This window comes from Macadamia integrifolia, chromosome 4, assembly GCF_013358625.1.
Source record: "Macadamia integrifolia cultivar HAES 741 chromosome 4, SCU_Mint_v3, whole genome shotgun sequence".
Taxonomy (NCBI): domain Eukaryota; kingdom Viridiplantae; phylum Streptophyta; class Magnoliopsida; order Proteales; family Proteaceae; genus Macadamia; species Macadamia integrifolia.
In genome coordinates, this window is record NC_056560.1 from 17,489,521 (window position 1) to 17,510,219 (window position 20,699).

At 39.5% G+C, this 20,699-nt stretch overlaps 1 protein-coding gene across 8 annotated transcripts in view; it reads left to right on the plus strand.

Annotated features, from left to right (window-relative positions):
• Positions 1–20,280, plus strand: part of LOC122076803 (helicase and polymerase-containing protein TEBICHI) — a 42,099-nt gene extending 21,819 nt beyond the window's left edge. The window contains exons 14-28 of one of the 8 annotated variants that reach the window (XR_006139581.1): positions 4,854–5,072; positions 5,386–5,604; positions 5,741–5,858; positions 7,503–8,722; positions 8,912–9,109; positions 9,225–9,484; positions 15,851–16,040; positions 16,657–16,767; positions 16,856–17,208; positions 17,863–17,971; positions 18,042–18,182; positions 18,410–18,506; positions 18,595–18,761; positions 18,846–18,915; positions 19,003–20,280. Coding sequence is in view for 3 of the 8 variants with exons in the window: in XM_042642372.1 (XP_042498306.1) it covers positions 4,854–5,072; positions 5,386–5,604; positions 5,741–5,858; positions 7,503–8,722; positions 8,912–9,109; positions 9,225–9,484; positions 15,851–16,040; positions 16,657–16,767; positions 16,856–17,208; positions 17,863–17,971; positions 18,042–18,182; positions 18,410–18,506; positions 18,595–18,695 (3,336 nt within the window). In the remaining 5 variants the exon portion in view is untranslated. The other 7 variants (XR_006139582.1, XR_006139580.1, XR_006139583.1 and 4 more) reach the window with 7 other exon arrangements.
• Positions 20,281–20,699: the final 419 nt, after the last annotated feature.

Sequence of the window (20,699 nt, forward strand, 5' to 3'; positions counted from 1 at the left end):
TTTTTTCGATCTGTCGGACAAAAAAAGAGGGGTTGGGGTTTTTTTGTTTTTAGCTGCTGTCGGAAGGGAAAAGAAGTGAAAAAGAGGAGGCGGTAGGGCAGGGAGGGGGTTTTTTTTTCACCCCAACAAAACCCTAAGACAGAGAAGGGTTCGAAGGTTTTTTTTTTCCCAATCTCTGTAATAGAAACAGAGAATGGTGAAGGCATGAAAAGATGGGAGGGAAGAAGGGGAATGGGACCTTCCCCTCTGATACCGAATTGATGGAGGGCCTTAGGGAAGAAGGGAAGAATCCAAAGGAGGGGAGGAGATTCACACGACCAAGCAAACCACAACTTCACCCAAAATAATTAATACATCATTGAATTCAATCTCTCTATGTCCATCGATTACACCCAATATATAGAAAATAAAGACATGAAATTAGAAACTCTACTAACATAGTATCTAGCCTAAACTAGGAAATAACCGTAAAAGGAAACTAATACAAAGGAAATAAATCCTAACTCCTACATTCAAAGTTGGAAACTAAAAGACATGAAATAAAATACTAAATAGCTACTAATCTTATTTCCAACCCTTGTTGGACCAAAACCCTGAGCTGGACCGGTTCTTCTTGGCTCTTGGCTTCCAAAGCCGGTCATACTGGTCCAACCAGGTAAGGGCAGCCGTCTCTGCATCACCGACCATCTGAGGTCTTGCATACCAATGTCGTCAATACAGTCATTAAAGGAGCCCACCGCAGAAGAGTCAATAGGGGGCTCCGCCCAACTTTTCAGCTCTAGTTCTGACCACATTGAAATATCCCATAAGGCCCCATGGGAGGGAGCCCGTATTGGGAGCAAAGGATCGAAAGTCATTCTTGAGTTCTTCTCTATCTGTGCCATGTTAAAGGCATAAATCATAGGGAGGAAGCAAAAGTTGGAGCCGGCTAGATCAGAGATGGAGAGATGGATCACTTAGGAGGAGGCGCAAAGGGAGGAGATATTGAGCTTGGTTGAGTTCTAAAGGATCCAGATACGACCATTGGGATGAAGGGAGAAATTGGAGATGGAGTACCAAGAAGAAGCAATACGGTTAGGGATGCGGGGGGCATTAAGCTCAGAGACTTTTATTTCCAACAGGCAGCAAAGGTCAGATTTGGAAGAGCGAATGAGGCCACAAACGACGGATTGCTTTGCCGAGGAATTTAGTCCTCGGATGTTCCAAATGGTCCAAGGGATCATTTGAAATGGGAGAAGTGTGGTACTGAGGGCTCAAGAGAGCTATGAGAGAGTTTTTTCCTGCGGTGATATTCAATGGGGGGAGGGGAGAGAGGAAACTCGGGGTAGAGCATGGGGAGTACAGGTTTGGTAGATTTGGGTTGGGAAGAATCAAGGGGTTTGGTGGTTTTATAGGAGATGGTGGGATTGGGATTAGGATTAGGATTAGAGGCCATGGGATTGGCAACCACAATGCTGTGAGAAGGTTCATCAGAGGTGATGGGCGGGGAAGGGGTGGAGTTAGTGCTAGGTAACCTTATATGGGAGGGGGGAATTAACAATCCGGATATCATTTGTTACTTTCAAGAGCGACACTGACACACTGTAGTCCAATTATTAGGCTTCTCCAGAAGGGAGGCATTGGAGAGGATCTAAGAGTGGAGACCATTCCTAACCCTTGGCAGCAAAGTATTCTTAGAAGGAGAAAGGTTGCCCATTGTAGAAGTGTTGTCAAGGCCCCGAAGGAGGCATTGTCTCAGAGGGAGTAATAGCAGAGGTGATCAACAACAAAGTTTTCTCAGGAGGAGAAGGGTTTTCGACTGTAGATGTAGTGCCAATGCCCTCAGGGGCAACAAACAAATTGGTGGTTGGAGCCAAAGGACCATTGTTCTCAAAGGCAACTTGAAACCTGACCTTAGAGGGAGTATCAACAATGTCGGCTGCAGAGGCAGAGCCCTCGGGGGTAGAGGAGGGAGTAGGAAGTAAGGACGAGGATCTAGCAAACGAGGAAGCAACGTGTCTGACGGGAGTCATGAGCAAAGAGGAGGCATCTTTAGCAGCCACGAAGGAGGCGGAGTTCATGAGCAGAGGGGGGAGTCTTCAGTTTCGGCTTCAACAGAGGTGACATCGGCGGTGGCAGCATGGTGTGACGGAGGACCAGAAGGAGCAAAATCGTGGCAGCTAGCACAAGAGGCGAACTGCGCTGACAAGTCGCAGGGGTGACCTATGGCAATTTGCTACGAGAACCTGCAAAGGAGAAGAGGGGACAGGGGCAGGGGCAGGGGAGCTCTCGTTGGGTTGGGACGAAAACCTAAGTGTTAAACCAAGGGACGAAAGTGGATATTGGGCCAAGGGAGATGGGTGTGGACGTGGGCGTGGGCGTGGCATGGCGTGGCGTGGCTTCGGCAGGATTTGGGTCAGGTTAGAGGAAGAAGGATGGGTTCAGAGAGGGTGAGGGTGGAGTGGGCTAAGAGAAAAGTTATTGTTGAGCCCAGAATGGCAAGCCAAGGTAGCAAAGGAGGAGAGAGTGGGCTGGTGGGAAAAAGAAGTGGAGGAGTTGGGCTGAAGAGAAAGGGGAGAGAAATGGACCACGTTAGAAGGTGGGAAGGGAGGAGATGAGTCTGACGAAGGTTCGAGAGGATGGTATAGAGGTTACAAGGACAGTGGATAAGGGGTAACAGAGGAAGGGGAGCAGGGTAGGAGGATGAAGTGGAAGGGGGAGGAAGACACGCCAAGGTGTCAGTGGTTGGAGATCGGTAGTGGTCAGAGACGACGCGGGGACAGCTCACCCTCCTCTCAGTCGCTCGAAGATGAGGAGAGTAAAGCTACAAATCGGTTATGACCGCAAGGCAAAGGGGAGATGTCTGAAGGGCCAATGGATGTCGGTCGAGCAACGGGGTAGCTGAGTTGGCCAAGGGGAGATGTCTGAAGGGCCAATGGATGTCGGTCGAGCAACGGGGTAGCTGAGTTGGCCGGGGAAGGCCATTCGACTATAGTGCCGACGAGTGTAGTTGGACTTCCTTCCACGATCATACAAGGGAGAATGATTCCCTCGGTAATCAGATGAGCTTCAATATGTTGAGGGCTTCAGTAGCGGCAACGGTAGACTTGGGGGGCACAGGTCAAGATAAGATGGCCAAAAGACTTGTAGATAGTACATTGGTGAGAGATCCATTTATAGTGAACTAGTTGGGTGAAGGAAAACCCCTCATATGTGGATATGGTCATAGACTTGAGCGGAATTTTGTCAGTCGATAGATCTATGCAGATTTGAGCAAATGCAAGACGGTCCATGATGGGAGGTCGAAGATCCGATTATAGCAGCTTCCCAATGACTAATCCCACCGTGCTTAGGCGTTGGGGACACCAGAAGTGCAAGGGAAGGTATGGGAGAGAGACCCAGATTTGCAGAACCTTGAAATCAATTTTGCTAAGACTGGTGAATTGGTCCCAGAGCCTTAGGAATATAGGCTTTTTTCCAACCAGCCAAGGGTCTCCCTCAAGAGCAAACTTTGAGCCGCCTTCATCAGAGAACTTGAAAATGAACCACCTGTTGTCAAGAAGCTAAGTCGAGAAAGTTCCATTGATTTTCCACTGATTTAAGAGTGAATCTTTGACTATCAGGAAGGGTGGCCAGTTACCAAGGAAGTGGCCGATCAAACAGTGTTTTCATTTAGCTATCTCTGGTTCCAACAGACTAGTGGGGCAAACACCCACCTTGCGATCTTCAATGATGGATGGAGGAACGAAGAACAGGGGATGACCATTGCGGGAAGGGTGGGAGGTAGAAGCAGCAACTGATGACCAACATTTGGGAGGGAGAGAAGGATTAGAGGAGGGGGAGGTGATAGTAGGTAGAGGGGAGGGGGAGAAGGGAGGGGAGGTGTGGGAGGAGGGTCAGTCACAGGGTTTCCGACGGCAATGGCCGTCGGAGAGGGAGAATGCGTGGGGAGGTTACATGGGAGGGGAGGAGGAGTGGTCAGACCAGACGAGAGCGACTGTTCTTATCTTGTTCACTGGTATCTCATTCTTGTCTCACTGGATTACAGGACATGTTGATTAACAGACTTTCTTATCTTGCGCTGACAGAACAAGGCGATATGATACTCGAATTATATACTTCTAGTCTAACATTTTCATATTTTATTTTCACAATGCTGATATTATATGTACAATTTGTTACGATGAATGTCATTTTTATGCCTTGCTCTTGTTTGTATGCTAGATGTAATAGTAGGAATGTTGTAGCAAAGTTCAATGCACTATGCAGTTGTTGATTCCTAAAGAGAATCATGTGATAGCTTTGACTATACATGATCCTATTGATTTTGTTCACTTCCTGTAAGAATTTTTCCATGGGAGATGTACTAATGATTAATGAAAGCCTGCATACATTGGCATTCAGAATGTTTGTCTTTCTGCTTATCTTGAGTGACAATAGAATTCAAAAATTCTTTTTGTCGTTTACAGGCATGCAAAGCACTCCTTGTGGCAGAGCATTAATACACTGAGAGTTGGTACATGAAAAGATAAAGATGTGGTGTAATGAGTGGGTTGTGTAGCCTGTGCATGAGGATGCCAATGCAGGCAGGCTTCTCTTGCTGCATTTTCTATAGAGAAACTTAGGTCCTTAAACATTTCTATATATTTTTAGAGAAAAGGAAGCACACGACAACAGTGTGCAGATTCTTGCGCACCTCTCTCACATCCCACTGATGGATACCACAGCCTCTCTCTCCCCAATAAATTCCCCATATTGGATAATTTGTCACTCTTCCTGCAAAACTGCACTCTGGCATCGTATGATAGCCTTTTCCATATTTGATCACTTATAATGAACTTTCATCTTCTGAAAATTTTTTTTATGGGATGCAGTCTGTTGGAAATCGAGTTGGAGTAGTAGAGCCTTTTCTGATGCGTATGGCCCATGGTGTACCAATAAATGCCTCAAATAAATCAAGAAATAAGAAAGGGATACACAATGGATCTCGAAGCGGAGTTATTTCTCGTAACAATAACATGCTTTCAGATGAGCAAATGCTTCGCATTTGTAAACGTTTCTATGTCGCGCTTATCTTGTCGAGACTCGTGCAGGTGACTTCCTCATCTTGTAAGGGAGATAAAATATTCTTCGTTTATCTTCTTTTACCAGCCAAATGCTGAAATAGGCAAACTAGAATCCTTTAAACATTATGCCTGATTGCATGTGATATCTGCTGCATATAGATATGGTTTTTTATGTATTAACTTCCACATTATAGTTATAGATCACAGATTGCATTTCTTGCAATTTTCTTCATTTTATTTAAGTTCATGCTCTTTGCTTGCTCATCAATATTTCACTCTTTGTTTTTCTTTTTAATCTGTCCTTGGAAAAGTCATGCTACATATTTATGCTGACATGTAGGAGACACCTGTAACTGATGTTTGTGAAGCCTTCAAAGTGGCTAGGGGCATGGTTCAAGCATTACAAGAAAACGCTGGCAGGTTTGCTTCAATGGTTTCTTCATTTTGTGAGAGGCTCGGCTGGCATGATCTGGAAGGCTTGGTAGCCAAGTTCCAGAATCGTGTCTCATTTGGAGTCAGAGCAGAGATTGTTGAGCTTACTACAATCCCATTTGTAAAGGTGAGTGGGTTTCTTGTAAGTTTCGTTAGCCATAATCAATGAATGGTTAATCGACACTATTTCAGTCAAATTTGGTTTATGCAATTGATAAATTCAATAGCTGATCGTCATTTCATGCATTTTGCATGTATTTTAGGGTTCTCGAGCTAGAGCACTCTATAAAGCTGGGCTTCGTACACCACAAGCCATTGCAGAAGCATCCCTTCCTGAAATTGCCAAAGCTCTTTTTGAATCTTCAACCTGGGCTGCAAAAGGTGAAACATGATACTACAGATCTTGAGAGATTTATCCCATGTTCTCCTAGTTTCATGATTTTGATCGGATGTAAATGGCTAAATGCTTAATCTCTTGATTTTACGTTGCCCATAGTTGTCAATGTGTCAGACCAGTGCCTTGCTGCATGGCTACATGCAGTGCACTAAGGCAAATAACCCCCTATATGAATCCAATAAAAATAATTTCGAAAAATTAAATTCCAAAAAGATAAAATAACAACCCTCTTGTCCAAGAACAAAAACCAGATTTCTGGTCGTAGGGGCAATTTACAACTTTCAAATGCTGGGGTTTTTCTCAATTTTTTAAATTTATCTTGGTAAAACATTGCTAAAAACCAAAAGTGCGGTAAATTAATCTTTTGTTTTCGTGCACATCAAATTATTTTCATTCAGGGTATTTTAATAGCATTTGTACACTTTAAAATAAGTTTGACCGGAATATAACTTTATCATTACAATTCATATTTAGTAATCTTAGACTTGTTTGAAAGATGGTTTTGTGCTCTACCTAATACAAAAAGTTTCATGTAAAAATAAAGTCATTTCACTAGTCAAACTAATTAGAGAACAAGAACACTTCTCTAACTGTTGATTTTTGATGACTTGATGTGACTTAATGTTGATTTTTGATGATATAAATGTAGCATACTAAATAATGTTTGAAAAGAGGGAAAATAAAAAAAAGACACTTGGGTGCATTGGTTGCCTAGGTGCCTTGGCCAGTGGGCACCTCGATGCCTAAGTGCTTAGGCACCCCTCCACTGCCTTGGATCGTTTTGGATCGCCTTGACAACTATGATGTTGACATTTCTTTTCCAAATAGCCATGAAATTTTTGAGTTCCTTTAGTTGGAATGTTTGATTTAAAAAAAAAAAAAAAAATCTGAAAAAATAACATTCAGCTCTTGGTGAAAAGGTCTTTAGTTCGGTTCTAGCCTTCCTTCTTTTGTGTTGAATCTAATTACTATGTAAACAGTTTTGTGTTCGTTATATCACAGAAGCATGTTCCTGTGAGCTTAACAGCAAACCACTATTACATTTTCCCATTTTCTAAGGTGAAAAGTATTTCTCATTTTGTTTCTTTCTTCTGTACTCTGTAGTGTGCTTCTATCTGAAAGCAATATAATATATTCTCTTTTCTGGCTTTTCATAAAGCGAATAGGAAAAAAGGCAGAATGAATAGGAAAATAAGATAATGTAACTCATGTATGCATGGCACTTCATTGTCCGTTATAACAGATTTCCATATTCTAAGGATGCACATGGCATATAGGATTTGGATACAAGAGATTGCAAAAGCATGCGACATAGACATTCATATAATAGTATGGCATTTATACTGATTGTTGGAAATCCTGCTTCAGGATTATGTGTCTGTGTGACCATAATTACATGCATTATCTTGTTGGTTGACAATAATGATTAACAGAACAAATGTCTATTTATTTTTGGTAACTCCTACTTCCAGATTAATTATATTCTCATGTTTCATTTTCTATATGATTTATTATTCTCTTTTTATTTTGGTTTCTTTCATATTCTTTTTTTTTGTTTATTGAGTTCCATTCTCTCTTTTTGATTCTATCATCTAATTTTGGCTTTTTGACTGCAAAATGTTTGGAAGGTTCAGCACAACGACATATACAAATGGGAGTAGCCAGGAAAATAAAAAATGGGGCTTGCAAAATTGTTCTTGAAAAAGGTGAAGAGGCAAGAATAGCTGCCTTTTCAGCTTTTAGATCTCTTGGGCTCAATGTTCCTCAGTTTTCTCTACCTATAGTATCAACAACCACAGGGAGTCTTCTTGTGCGAGAAGGTGAGATGATCTCATCTGGTGATGACACTAATAGCAGTTTTGCCGGTGGACAATCAATTAAGGATACTTCCACCGAACTAGCTGCAGAAAAGGGAAAGAAATTTGATAGTGGTGTTGCAAAGACTGAAGGAGAGGAGTTAAAAAGGGTATCAGATTTGAGCTCAGGTACTACAATGGAAGTTGACTCGACAGTTGGAATGCAATTTTGTTCTGGTGCTGGAAACCTTGAGGTAACGCATGAAGGATTGGGTCTAGCCCTTGGTAATAAGGTGAGATCAAGTATTAATTGTGGAAAAGAACCAGATGAACCCAATTCTACTCTATTAGGGAACACTGGGAATAGTAACAGAATACTAGGTGGGTATCTAGATCATGAAAATCACAATAGCAACAGGCAAGGAGGGAATGCATGTCATTACACTACTGACAACATTTATGACAAGGGTCCTACTGGTGCAAGTAATTCTTCTGGTGGATTTGATGGTTTCTTGGATCTTTTGGACACAATCAGAGAATTCTATTTTGATATACACTTCACAAAACGATCTGGACTGAACTCTATTGTGCCGTTTGAGATTCATGGCATGGCAATCTGTTGGGAAAATTCTCGTGTGTACTATATCAACATTTCAAAGGATCTCATGGGGTCTGACAAGCTAAGTTCAAATGGGGAAAGTGATGTATCCAGGAATGCACATAGTGATCCAAGTAATATTGGAGCTGCAAATAATCGGTGGGAGATGGCTAAGCATAGATGGAATAGGATAGCAAGGATTATGGGAAAAAGCCATGTCAGAAAAATCTGTTGGAATCTGAAGGTTCAGATTCAGGTGCTAAAATATCCTGGTATTTCCATTCAGAGGTTTGGTGGTCTAAGCTGTGTACAGAATGCTGTGGATATTGAACTGATAGACAGTTCATACTTTTTGTTGTCGCCAATTTATGTACAAGATGGAATTGACATGTGCCTCATAACATGGATTCTTTGGCCTGACGAGGAAAGAAGTTCCAATCCAAATATTGAGAAGGTAATTCTGGACACATCTTTACTGGAGTTTTGAAACTTAAATTTATACATAGATCTAACTAGAAGTCATTTTAATGAATGTTCTAATTATTCTTAGTTGTGGCTGGTGGTTATAAAATTGAGATTGCAAATTGGGGCCCCTTTTTTCTTTGTGAAGTATTCTACTGCTTATTGAAGTTATATCTTGCAGGAAGTTAAGAAAAGGTTATCCAGTGAAGCTGCTGAAGCTGCCAATCGAAGTGGTCGATGGAAAAATCAAATGCGGAAAGCAGCACATAATGGTTGCTGCCGTCGTGCAGCTCAGACCCGAGCTCTGAGTTCTGTCCTATGGAAGTTACTAATTTCTGAAGAACTAGATGAAGCTCTTGTCAGCATTGAAACCCCACTGGTTAACTTTTTTACTCTTCTACTAGAGTGTGTTCATTTTATTGTTAGATATCACATCACATAGCTAACTAGGCAATTGAAGTTTTAGCATATATTAAACCTTATGCCTGTTGTAGGTTAGTGTCCTTGCGGACATGGAACTTTGGGGAATAGGTGTTGACATGGAGGGTTGCCTTCGAGCAAGGAATGTATTAGTGAGAACACTGAAGGAACTTGAGAAGGAAGCTTACAAGCTCTCTGGCGTGAGATTTTCACTTTATACAGCTTCTGATATTGCAAATGTATTGTATCAACATTTGAAGTTGCCCATTCCTGAGGGAACCACCAAAGGGAAACGACATCCAAGTACTGATAAGCATTCTTTGGATTTATTGAGGTATTAAATCATCACTTCTTCGTCTTCTTTATTTTTTTCCTCTATACTTCTTACAAAAAATCCAAGTTTTTGTTTATATGTTAGATGAAGGGCTTCTATACTACACAAGGCTCCACAAAACTCTTCAAAAAATGAGGTGGTACCAAGCTAGTGGTATGAATACCACTATTCACACTCAAGCTTCCGAGAGTCTTAGTCAAGCTCTTTATTGAGATGTCCATGCAATCTTGCTCCTCCTCAGCTGGTGGTATGAATTGGTGATGTGAGCCTCTCGTGTATCCTACACATGTGAGGGCACCTGCACTATGGTCATCATCCTATGTGGCATTAAAGAACCGAGTTTCTCCTGTAAAGCACATCGGCTCCTGGTAGTGGTACCTCTTGTGCATCCCCCATCATCATGACTACCATCACCATCACCACTAGAACGTAACCAATCAGGGTTCTCATCGACCCTGCCAGCCTGAGACTCAAAAGTTCGTGGTGTCCATGGATGCACATGACCCTTCTTAGATGACATATTCTCGTCTACATCAGTGCCCATCTGAGTAGCTATCTCAGGTTTGGGCCTACCCCCAAGTTGATCCATAACATGCTCACCTCAATCCCTCACCTATTGCTATAAGCGATCTTCCTCATCCGAGTCAATCTGGAAAATGTTGGCAAGTTCTATTGGATCGTTATCACCATCCACGCCTTGACGCTTATGTTGCATCTTCAATCTCATCTTGTAATGCACATACACCGACTGCTCTAGTTGGTTTTGCCTGTTGTTGTAGATGAGTAAGAATGTACTCCAGTTGCGCTTGCATCCGTAAGCGGAACAAGTTATGTTCAGGTATTTTTTACTCTTACATAAGAATACAATTCAAGCTATGGAACACAGGTAAAACTCCTGGGAATAACTGGTCTAGATGTGTCTCTGAATGTGCATGGTTATGTCTGGATAGAGAGAGATGAAATTTTTTGGTAGAAATTTATCCGCTGAACTTGATAAAGAACCCATAAAGCAAAGCAAATAGAAATTCACCCAATTAAATTATCAAAACTAATTGGAATATTATATGTTACAGCGGGATTTAGCAGTTTTTGAGTTTTTGACAGAGCAAGCAAACTTCAGAGGATGCGTGCAGCCAGTGGGTATCCCTCTTCAAAGCAAAACAGATTTCTAAACTAAACACGTCAGGAAGACCTCACAATCAGACCTTGTGCAGATCTGCTTCGTCTTCGTGCATAGAGGAGTCCAAAACCCTCGACCTGCTAAACTGCAGAACAAGAAAAAAATCAGGGGGCAGAGGGAGAGAAAGAGATCAAGAAAGAGAGAGAATGAGAGTGAGAGAAAGAGAAAGAGAGATCTCGCAGTAAAGGTTCTTGTCGACGGAAGGTGAAGAAGCTTCTCACTTTAGGTTCTTGTCGAAGGCTGGAGCATCGCATTTCAAGCTTCGGTTAGGCTCTGTATGCTTCTCTCTTTAGGTTTTCCAAGATTGAAGAATGTAATAGGGTTTCCACATAACGATCTACTCTTTTCTTATATTTTGAGCGCAAATTCTGATTTTCCCCCTTCATACTTAAGTGAGGGCCTTGATTCTGCACCTTTTGCTTATAATCAATTATGAGTGAGAAGCTTGCATTTCGTGCTCCAAAAAAGGGATTCCAAAACCTAAAAAGTGCTGGTTCATTTCAAAAAACAAGAAATTAAACCAGGCTTACCATACAAATTTTACCCTATTTTTGTTCCAAAAAAATGGAAAAACAACAGAATCCATTTTAAGAACGTTCTAATACAGAGCCTAAGGTGCCAAACCAGGCTGGACCGCTTTATCTCCTAAGCGATGCCTTGATAACTATGGTATGCCAGGCTAACCAAACCGCCTTTGCATTTATCCCGTAATGACTGTAAAAATTCCATTGTTATAGACAATCTTGGCCAATTGACCACATCTGCTACTAGAGATCTCTTCCCCATATCTATAAGTATGAGGTTAATGCAATGGGCTACACATGGTGTCCTAAATAGTTGGATCCTCTTGCTTTTCCTGTTCATCAATCTCTCTCGCCTTTTTAAAGTTACTCCTGTTGTCCGTCACCACATGGACAATGTTCTTAGGCCCTACCTCCTTCCTTTAACAAATTATATATATATATATATATATATTGCACCCTTTTTCTTCTTGGATGTATCCATTGAATTTAGGAAGACAATGTTACCATCACAATACATCATGGAGTTGATGATGGACTGTCTAGTGGCTCTAGTCCAACAATCACACATCACAATAACTTTATAGCGCTCCTATGCCCCCTTAATCCATTAATGTACTCATCTAGCTCCTTTTGTTAGGGACAACAGACATTCATCAGTTCCTATGGAGTGGGTCCCTTCACTCTTGGGCCAACCCTCCCTGTGGTGTCAATCATGGCTTGGTAATGTCCCTTGAGCAACATTAGCTAGGATGCTATATTATAGAATAACATTTTGGACATTGCATCACCAAGTTTCTTTCTCCAACCACCCCAGACTTGCTTTATGGTTCTTTGCTTGTATCTTGCTACTTATATATATGAGAGGATCCTACTGAAGAACCTCAAAATCATCTTGTGGTTGTGGGGGTGGGAATGGAGGTGTGATTGCCCTCACACTCTGTGTTCTCCTGAAAGGCAAATCGCCTTGCCTTTGCATCTTTCTGCTATCCCCCGTGGGCGGTGCATTTGATGTAACTACTCTAGAACCAGAGCCAATCTACTCCTTTCCCCATTTCTACAGCTCCCTACCCTCACCATTTGATGTGAGAGCTAGCTCTTTGCCTTAGCCTATTTGGTACTGTCTCTACTCTGCTCTTCTTGAAATCATTTGGCATGTAATCACTATCAAAATCACTAAGGCAGCTCTTGTTGCTGGTGGTTGTCCCTTTAAGGCTACCTCAGCAAACTCTTCTTTTTCCCTTTGCTTTTCTGCCTTCTTTAGCCTCCCCCCCTTTAAGTGCTTAGCATGACCTGTGCACCTTATACGGAACTTGGGTGCATTTGAGATTTGGCTACATCACTATACCCATCCCACAAAGGATTGCTAGGAACATTAGGTCTCAGGAGTAGGATACTATAATGTCTAGTTCATATACTCTTGACACACTATATCGATCTTATTACCATAGTTTTCAAGGCATCGCCTAGGCGTCCAATCAGCCTAGTTGGAGTCTGGGCGATTGTCGCCTTAGTGACACTTATTTATGTCAAATATCATTTAAGTAAATGTTTGTTGTTTCATTAACTTAAGATAATATTCATAAATAAGCAAATGCTTCCTATTTGAATCCAAAAAAAATATTTCAAAAATCAAAATCTAAAAGGATAAAAGGTCAACCCCCCAGTCCAAGAACAAAAAATGTTTTCTTGTTGTATGGGGGATTTTTAACTTTCAAACGCTGAGGTTTTTTTTCAATTATGAAAATTTCATAAACCTTATCATGGTAAAACATTGCTAAAAACGAAAAGTTCAGTAAAATAATCTTTTGTTTTGATTTCCATAAAATTATTTTCATTTAGGCGATTTTAACAGCATCACGCACTTTAAAATAAGTTTGATCGGAACATAATTTTGTCATTAAAACTCAAATTTAAGTAATCTTAGACTTTTAGGAAAGCTGGTTTTGTGCTCTACCTAATACAAAATGTCTCATGTAAAAATAAAATTATTTGACTATGCAAACTTATTATAGAACAAGAAAATTTATCTAAATGTTGGTTTTTTATGACTTCGTGTTGATTTTTGATGATTTCATGTGGCTTAATGTTGATTTTTGGTGACTTGATGTGGCTTAATGTTGATTTTTGATGATATAAGGTATATGTAGCATACTAAATAATGTTAGAAAAGAGGGAAACTAAAAAATAACACTTGGTTGCCTTAGGCGCCTTGTTCGCCTTAAGGTGGGTGACTTGTCACCATAGTTGTCAAGGTGTCGCCTAGGCAATGACTAGGCGTCCAGGCAGTTTGGCTGGGGCCTAGGCGATAGTCGTCTTGTTGCACTGCATGTCGCCTTATGTTTTGTAACTTATTTATGCCAAATATCTTTCAAGTAAATGTTTTTATATATTTGTTATTTCATTTAAATATTTTTATATTTGTTATTTTATTTAAATGTTTTTATATTTGTTATTTCATTTACTTAAGATATTATTCATAAATAAGCAAATACCCCCTATTTGAATCCAATTAAAATAGTTTAAAAATCAAATTCTAAAAGGATAAAAAGTCAACCCCCCAGTACAACAACAACAACAACAACAAAACTTAGCCTTATCCCAACTAAATGGGGTTGGCTACATGGATTCGCAAGTATTTGATATATATATATATATATATATATATAAAACTTTGGGACATGCCACTCACGAATCGTCTCTAACTCAAATCCTAGCCTTCTAGGCAGTTCTGTTAGATGCCATACTTGGGTGAAGACTTAACTTTTGCATGTCTCTACTAATTAACTCATCAATGGCCAATTTTGGCCTTCCCCTAGCCCTTTTAGCTCCATTCTTCTGCATCTGGTCACTCCTCCGTATTGGGGTATCCAAGGGCCTCCTTTGGACATGCCCAAACCATCGTAAACGACATTCTCTGAGCTTATCCTGAATTGGGGAAATTCCTAAATTCGATCTAACCTGATCATTTCTTATTCTATCTCTCAGGATTTTGCCGCACATCATCTCAACATCCTCATCTCAGCCACACTCAACTTATCTATGTTACGCTTCTTGACTGCCCAACATTCTGCACCATACATTATAGCCGGTCTTATGGTTGTCGTGTAGAATTTTCCTTTAAGCTTTAGAGGAATACGTCAATCACATAACACTTCAGACGCCCCTCTCCATTTCATCCATCCCGCTTTAATTCAGTGGGAAACATCATCATCAATCTCACCTTCTTTATTTAACGTAGAGCCCAGATATCTGAAATAGTCACTTTACAGGATCTCTCTCCCCTCAATTTTCACTTCCTCGCTATCAATCCTCGATCGAATGAAGTTACACCTCATATATTCCGTCTTCATTCTACTTATCTTGAGACCTCTCTATTCCAAAGTATTTTTCCGTAGTTCCAACTTATCATTAATCTCTGTCACTGTTTCAACGACCAGAACAATATCATCTGCAAAAGGCATACACCGCGCGACCTCTCCTTGAATATTCTTGGTTGTCATCTATGACAAGTGTAAATAGGTAGGGGCTCAATGCGGATCCTTGATGTAACCCGATATTAATTGGGAACTCAGCACCTTGGCCTCCCATAGATCTCACACTAGTCACCACATCTCCATACATGTCTTTAATAATATTAACGTATTTACTTAGTTATAGGGGCGATTTTCAACTTTTAAATTGCTGGGGTTTTTCTCAATTATGAAAATTTTATAAATTCTATCATGTTAAAAAATTTCTAAAAACCAAAAGTCTAGTAAAATAATCTTTTGTTTTGATATCCATAAAATTATTTTCATTTAGGCAATTTTAACAGCATTCGCGCACTTAAAAATAAGTTTGATCAGAGCATAACTTTGTTATTACAACTCAGATTTAAGTAATCTTAGACTTGTTGGAAAATTGGTTTTATGTTATAACTAATACAAAAAGTCTCATGTAAAAATAAAATCATATGACCAGTCAAACTTATTATAGAATAAGAGCATTTCTCTAAATGTTGATTTTTTATAACTTAATATAACTTAATGTTAATTTTTAATGATGTAATGTGGCTAAATGTTGATTTTTAATGACTTGATGTTGCTCAATCTTTATTTTTTATGAAACAAGGTATATATAACTTACTAAATAATGTTAGAAAATAGTGAAAATAAAAAATAACACTTAGTCACCTTGTTCGCCTTAAGGCGGGCATCTTCTCGCCTAAGCGCTTAAACAACCCTCCACTGCCTTGGTGCCGTGACAACTATGCTTCTGGCACTTCATCAAATGTGTCTACATGTTCATTCATTAGAATTTTAATTGTATGAACTTTGTTTGAGTTGCTTTAGTGAAATCATTTGTTGTTACAAAAATAAAAATCATTAGTATACGTGTGTAAATTGGGCTTGGACTGGTCTGAGCCAAACCCAAGACCTCAACTCTAACCTAATATGTGCTTGGGATTTCTAAACCCTAGCCCATGTTATCGGCCGAAGATCCCAAGCCCAAGCCCAAGCCAAAGGCCCAGAACGAATCGGTGGGGGTTTGGGTTGTTGGGCCCAAGTTGGGTCTTTTGGCACAATGGGCCAACCCTTGTCTCTTTCAGTCTCTTTTCTTTATTGGTTGCTTCTTTGTTATTTAATCTTGGATGATAGTCAATTTTTCTATATATTGTTTCAGGCATCAGCATCCTATCATCTCAGTGATTAGAGAACACAGGTCACTGGCAAAGCTCTTAAATAGTACATTGGGATCAATCTGTTCCCAAGCTAGGCTGTCCATGAGATCACAAAAATATACATTACATGGCCATTGGCTCCAGACCTCAACAGCAACAGGGCGACTTTCCATGGAGGAACCAAATCTTCAGGTTTTGATTTTCTTTTCATTTGTTTTTATCCCTACCTCTTCATAATCCCTAGTCTTCTAAACTGAAGAAACATAGGTTACAGTCCTCACTGTTGGTGCCTTCATTTATGGACTCACTGTCATCAAGTTCATTGCAAGTGGCTTTTGTTGCCTTCTTCCTCAAGTTGTCATGAGGCACCTTTCTTGGAAAAGCAATCTTTTCCATATGTCCCATATTTTTGCAATTAAAGCATTGGACATTTTTGGACCTGGTAGGTCTACTACTATGGGTTTTCATTTGTTTTTATCCCTACCTCTTCATAACCCCTAGTCTTCTCAACTGAAGAAACATAGGTTACAGTCCTCATTGTTGGTGCCTTCATTTATGGACTCACTTTCATCAAGTTCATTGCAAGTGGCTTTTGTTGCCTTCTTCCTCAAGTTGTTATGAGGCACCTTCCTGGAAAAGCAATCCTTTTCCATATGTCCCATATTTTTGCAATTAAAGCATTGGACATTTTTGGACCTGGTAGGTCTACTCTAAGGAAACTCTTGAATTTTCTACCAATAAGAACTACTTCATCTCCTGCATTGGAGTCATCGTCATCTCCTGTTAATCACCTTTTTGATGTTTGTAGTGTGTTGAGCATGCTGTTGAGATAAAAAATCATGACACTGTCAAAAACACAAGTTCTGCAGATACCGAGCATCATGTAATCAATGTGCGTGATTTATTTACTCCTACACAGGTACCTGCTTGTTAACTATTACCATCCTCAAATTTTCTGTTGCATATTACTATTACCTCACTGGAACTTGTGGAATTTATGATTGCAGGAAAACTGGTTGCTTCTAACAGCAGATTATTCACAAATAGAACTTCGGTTAATGGCTCATTTTTCCAAGGACAGTTCCCTAATTGACCTTCTTTGTAAGCCAAATGGCGATGTATTTACCATGATCGCTGCTAGATGGACAGGGCAGCAGGAATCTACTGTTAGTTCCAGAGAGAGAGAACAAACCAAGAGGTTGGTCTATGGCATCCTTTATGGAATGGGTGCTAAAAGCCTTGCAGAACAACTGGAATGCAGTTCAGAGGAAGCAGAGGAAAAGATTCGAAGCTTTAAGAGTTCTTTTCCAGGCGTTGCTTCCTGGCTTCATGAAGCAGTTGCATCTTGCCAACAGAAAGGGTGAGATCATTTTATTATTTTTCTTGGTTGCGACAGATGATATTATCCTATACGTTTCTTGGAAATGATTTTGAATAATAGATGATATTATCCTATATGTTTCTCCTTTTATCAGTTGTTTTTTTGATTTCTTGGGGCCCCTACCTCTAGCAAGGCCTATCTTTGAGTGGCTTAGTGGGAAATCTCCTTGTATTTGTACATAGATTTTCTTTCCTTTTCCAATAAATTTGATATTACCTATAAAAAAAAAAAGAGTTTGAAGAGGAGAAAACCATATCTGTGAGTAGATTTTTATGCCTGTCTTTTCTCTCCTATGTTTCCTGATTCCTCATACCAATGTTGAAGTTGGATTTCTTCTCTGCGTTAGTTATCATTTCCTTTTTTCTCCCATGGTTATAAGATTATTCATATTTTTCCTAATTTATTTCCTTCGTTTTAAATGTGTATTTGAATCTTGATATTGGGTTACACTTTTTTTTACAAATATCTGTCCATTTATTTGTGAGTTATTTTATATTTTGGCACCTATATATGGAGCATTCATATTTGAAACCTGATGCATAACTTTGTATCTTAGGATAATGTAGTTGGTTTGTCATGCATTCTTCTCTAAGTAATGTAAAGGCTTCTTTTCTGTAATGTCGTGTGATGTAGCTATGTGGATACACTCAGGGGGAGGAAAAGATTCTTATCAAAAATTAAACTTGGAAGCAAAAAAGAAAAATCCAAAGCTCAGAGACAAGCTGTGAATTCTATTTGTCAGGTATCGTTGTAGCAAAAAATAACTTTTAAGATGTATTAAAGTTGCCAGAGACTAAGAGCTGCTTTTCCAGGGCTCTGCTGCGGACATAATCAAGATTGCAATGATAAATATTCACTCTGTGATTGTTGAGGGCTGTGAGAACTTTACTTCGAGTTGCTCATTTGCAAAACGATTTCCCATGCTTAAGGGTCGCTGCCGGATTATTTTGCAGGTTTGTTCGTCAAAAATGGCCACTGATGGTGTTTTATAGCTATTGGTACAGTTTATTTCAAAAAATTTGCAAAATGGAAGTTTGAATGAAAATAGCAAATGGAATTTCTTTGGTTTTCCATTAGGTCTTTAGGTCTGTTACTTCTCAAACACATGACAGTCTAATTTCTGTTTTGATGGCAATGTGTTTATGAGCATTGATTGATGCTACTCTTAATTTCTGTATAGGTACATGATGAGCTAGTGCTGGAAGCTGATCCTTCTGTAATACAAGATGCTGCATTGTTGCTACAAGTGAGCATGGAAGGTGCCGTCTCACTTCAGGGTATATAAAAGCTAATAGGACATAAATTGTACTCTTCTAATTGTTTGAGAATAATTATATTTTCTGAAAGTTGTTTTTCTTGTTTCAGTTCCTTTGCATGTAAAACTGAAGGTTGGAAGAACCTGGGGCTCCTTGGAGCCTTTCCAGGCTGAACAGTATAAAGAAAATGCCGACATTCAGCATTCTTGAATTACGATGAATTGTCTCTCTGACTTTGTAAGGGAACACGCTTGTTTTCAAGAGAGAAATTTGATGGTAAAATATGCTGATCTAATGACTTGGGCATTAGATGAGAATTTTGATGTGGTGTTTGGATCTTAAAAGTATCTCCATTTGCAGGATCGTGCCATTTGTATCTACTGATTAACCAACAGATCCAATGAGAAAAATTGGAAACGCCAATGCCATGGTAAATTGCTTGTAGCAAGAACTTCTCCTTTGCCTCTTTGGAGACATCTGATAAAATGAAATTCTACCTTCGCTTGCCATTATATAGACAGAAGAACTGGATGAGCAGAACAAAACCACCATATGTACTTTGCAGCTGTCAGGCCGATGAAATTACAGATTTTTGTGGTCAGTTGCATGGAAGAGTAGGATGCAAAAATCAAGTCAGGAACCAAGTTCATTTTGTGACAAGCCTTGAATGTGATGTGGATGGCTATGTTACAATAAGGCTTAAGTTGTGCATTTCAGCGTGGCTGCAAATATTGAAGCGGGGAGTTGTCTAAGAGCTCTATCCTGTCAGGATTTTTCAAATAACTAGTAAATATTTTATTTGATTGCTTCTTTTCTCTCCCAAGAGCTTCAGAAATTGAAAAGCAGCGAAAAGACTCCTGGACCAAAATCTTTATATTTAAATCTAGAAGTTTTCGGAGAAGCTATGATGGTACATTGTAGCAATCATAGTGGTTGATGCATTTATAAGAAGCATTGGCTTTGGTCATGAAACAATTTTAATCAGTTGTGCGGTTAGTGGAAGTCCTCATTCAGGAGGTTGATGGTCAGCAGCTGTCTATATTTTGGTGGACTTGTGTGCCACGGGTTTGAGAGGATTCAAATAAAGCTGATTTGGTCTCAAGGAGGTAAAAAATGTAATAGCTCCTGCAAGAAAAGGGAATGCCAATGGTTGCACAAGGGCTTGGGTAGTATCTACAAAGTAGCAAGAAATTCTTTTGAATATGTTGGATGATCTGCACAGTAAAAAGAGTCGGTCAAGGAAGTCTTTGGTTATTTGGTGATCTCAAGCTGACGGACTTGGTTTGAAGCACTGGGTAGGTTATATTTCTGATTCTTATGGTGGCTATATATATATGGTAGAGGTTTCTCTGAGCAAGCAGGGTACTCAACACTCTCCCACATTGATTATTTTAATCATTCTCTCTCTCTATAAATTATACGCTAATCTATGTGCTTAGGATCAAAGAGCCTTTTCCCCATATTTGTTTATTTCATTCTAAAGGACCGTCAAACATGATACATTCAGTGAAGCTGAGTAGACCTTGTAAAATAGCCAAAGAAAAGCCCTGTACAAAGCACTGTAAATATTCTTGGTTACCTGTATGCTTTCCATTTTCTTTTTTTCCTTATGCAACAATTGTGAGAGTATGGATCAACTAGCAGTTGTACATGTATTGGTGAATCGAGAAATGATTTCAAATTTTTTTTTTTCTTGTCAAGAACTGTATTTATTGTCTGAAATCTTCCTTCTTGTTTAAATGGCTGATTTTGGAGGCCTGGATTTGAATGTATTGAGTTGTAGCTTAGTCATGGATTTCGTCAATTTTGTGCAAGAATTTTGCAGAAGTTTTTTCTTTTGGTTGGAAACAAATGTTCATATTTCATGTTTTGCATACAAAAATAGTGTTGGGGCTTGTGCGCATGCTTGGTCATCCACATTAGCGTTTTAACCTTGAAATCTGGGTGTTTAAAACCTCAAACACAGTTTTTTTTTTGGCTTGATTCACAGGTTTTATATATATATATATATATATATATATATATTCCTAGTAACTGATTTGCAGGTGTAATTGCGTCGAAGGATACAGAGAAGTAATTTTAATGAAATGAATGACATTTTTGTAGGTGTATTTAGAACATTTAATCTTCTTTTGGTTATCGCTTGGTTTATTCTCAAAGTTTTTTCTTTTTTTTGGTGTCATGGGTAGAAGAGGGTTCTAAATTATTTGAAAA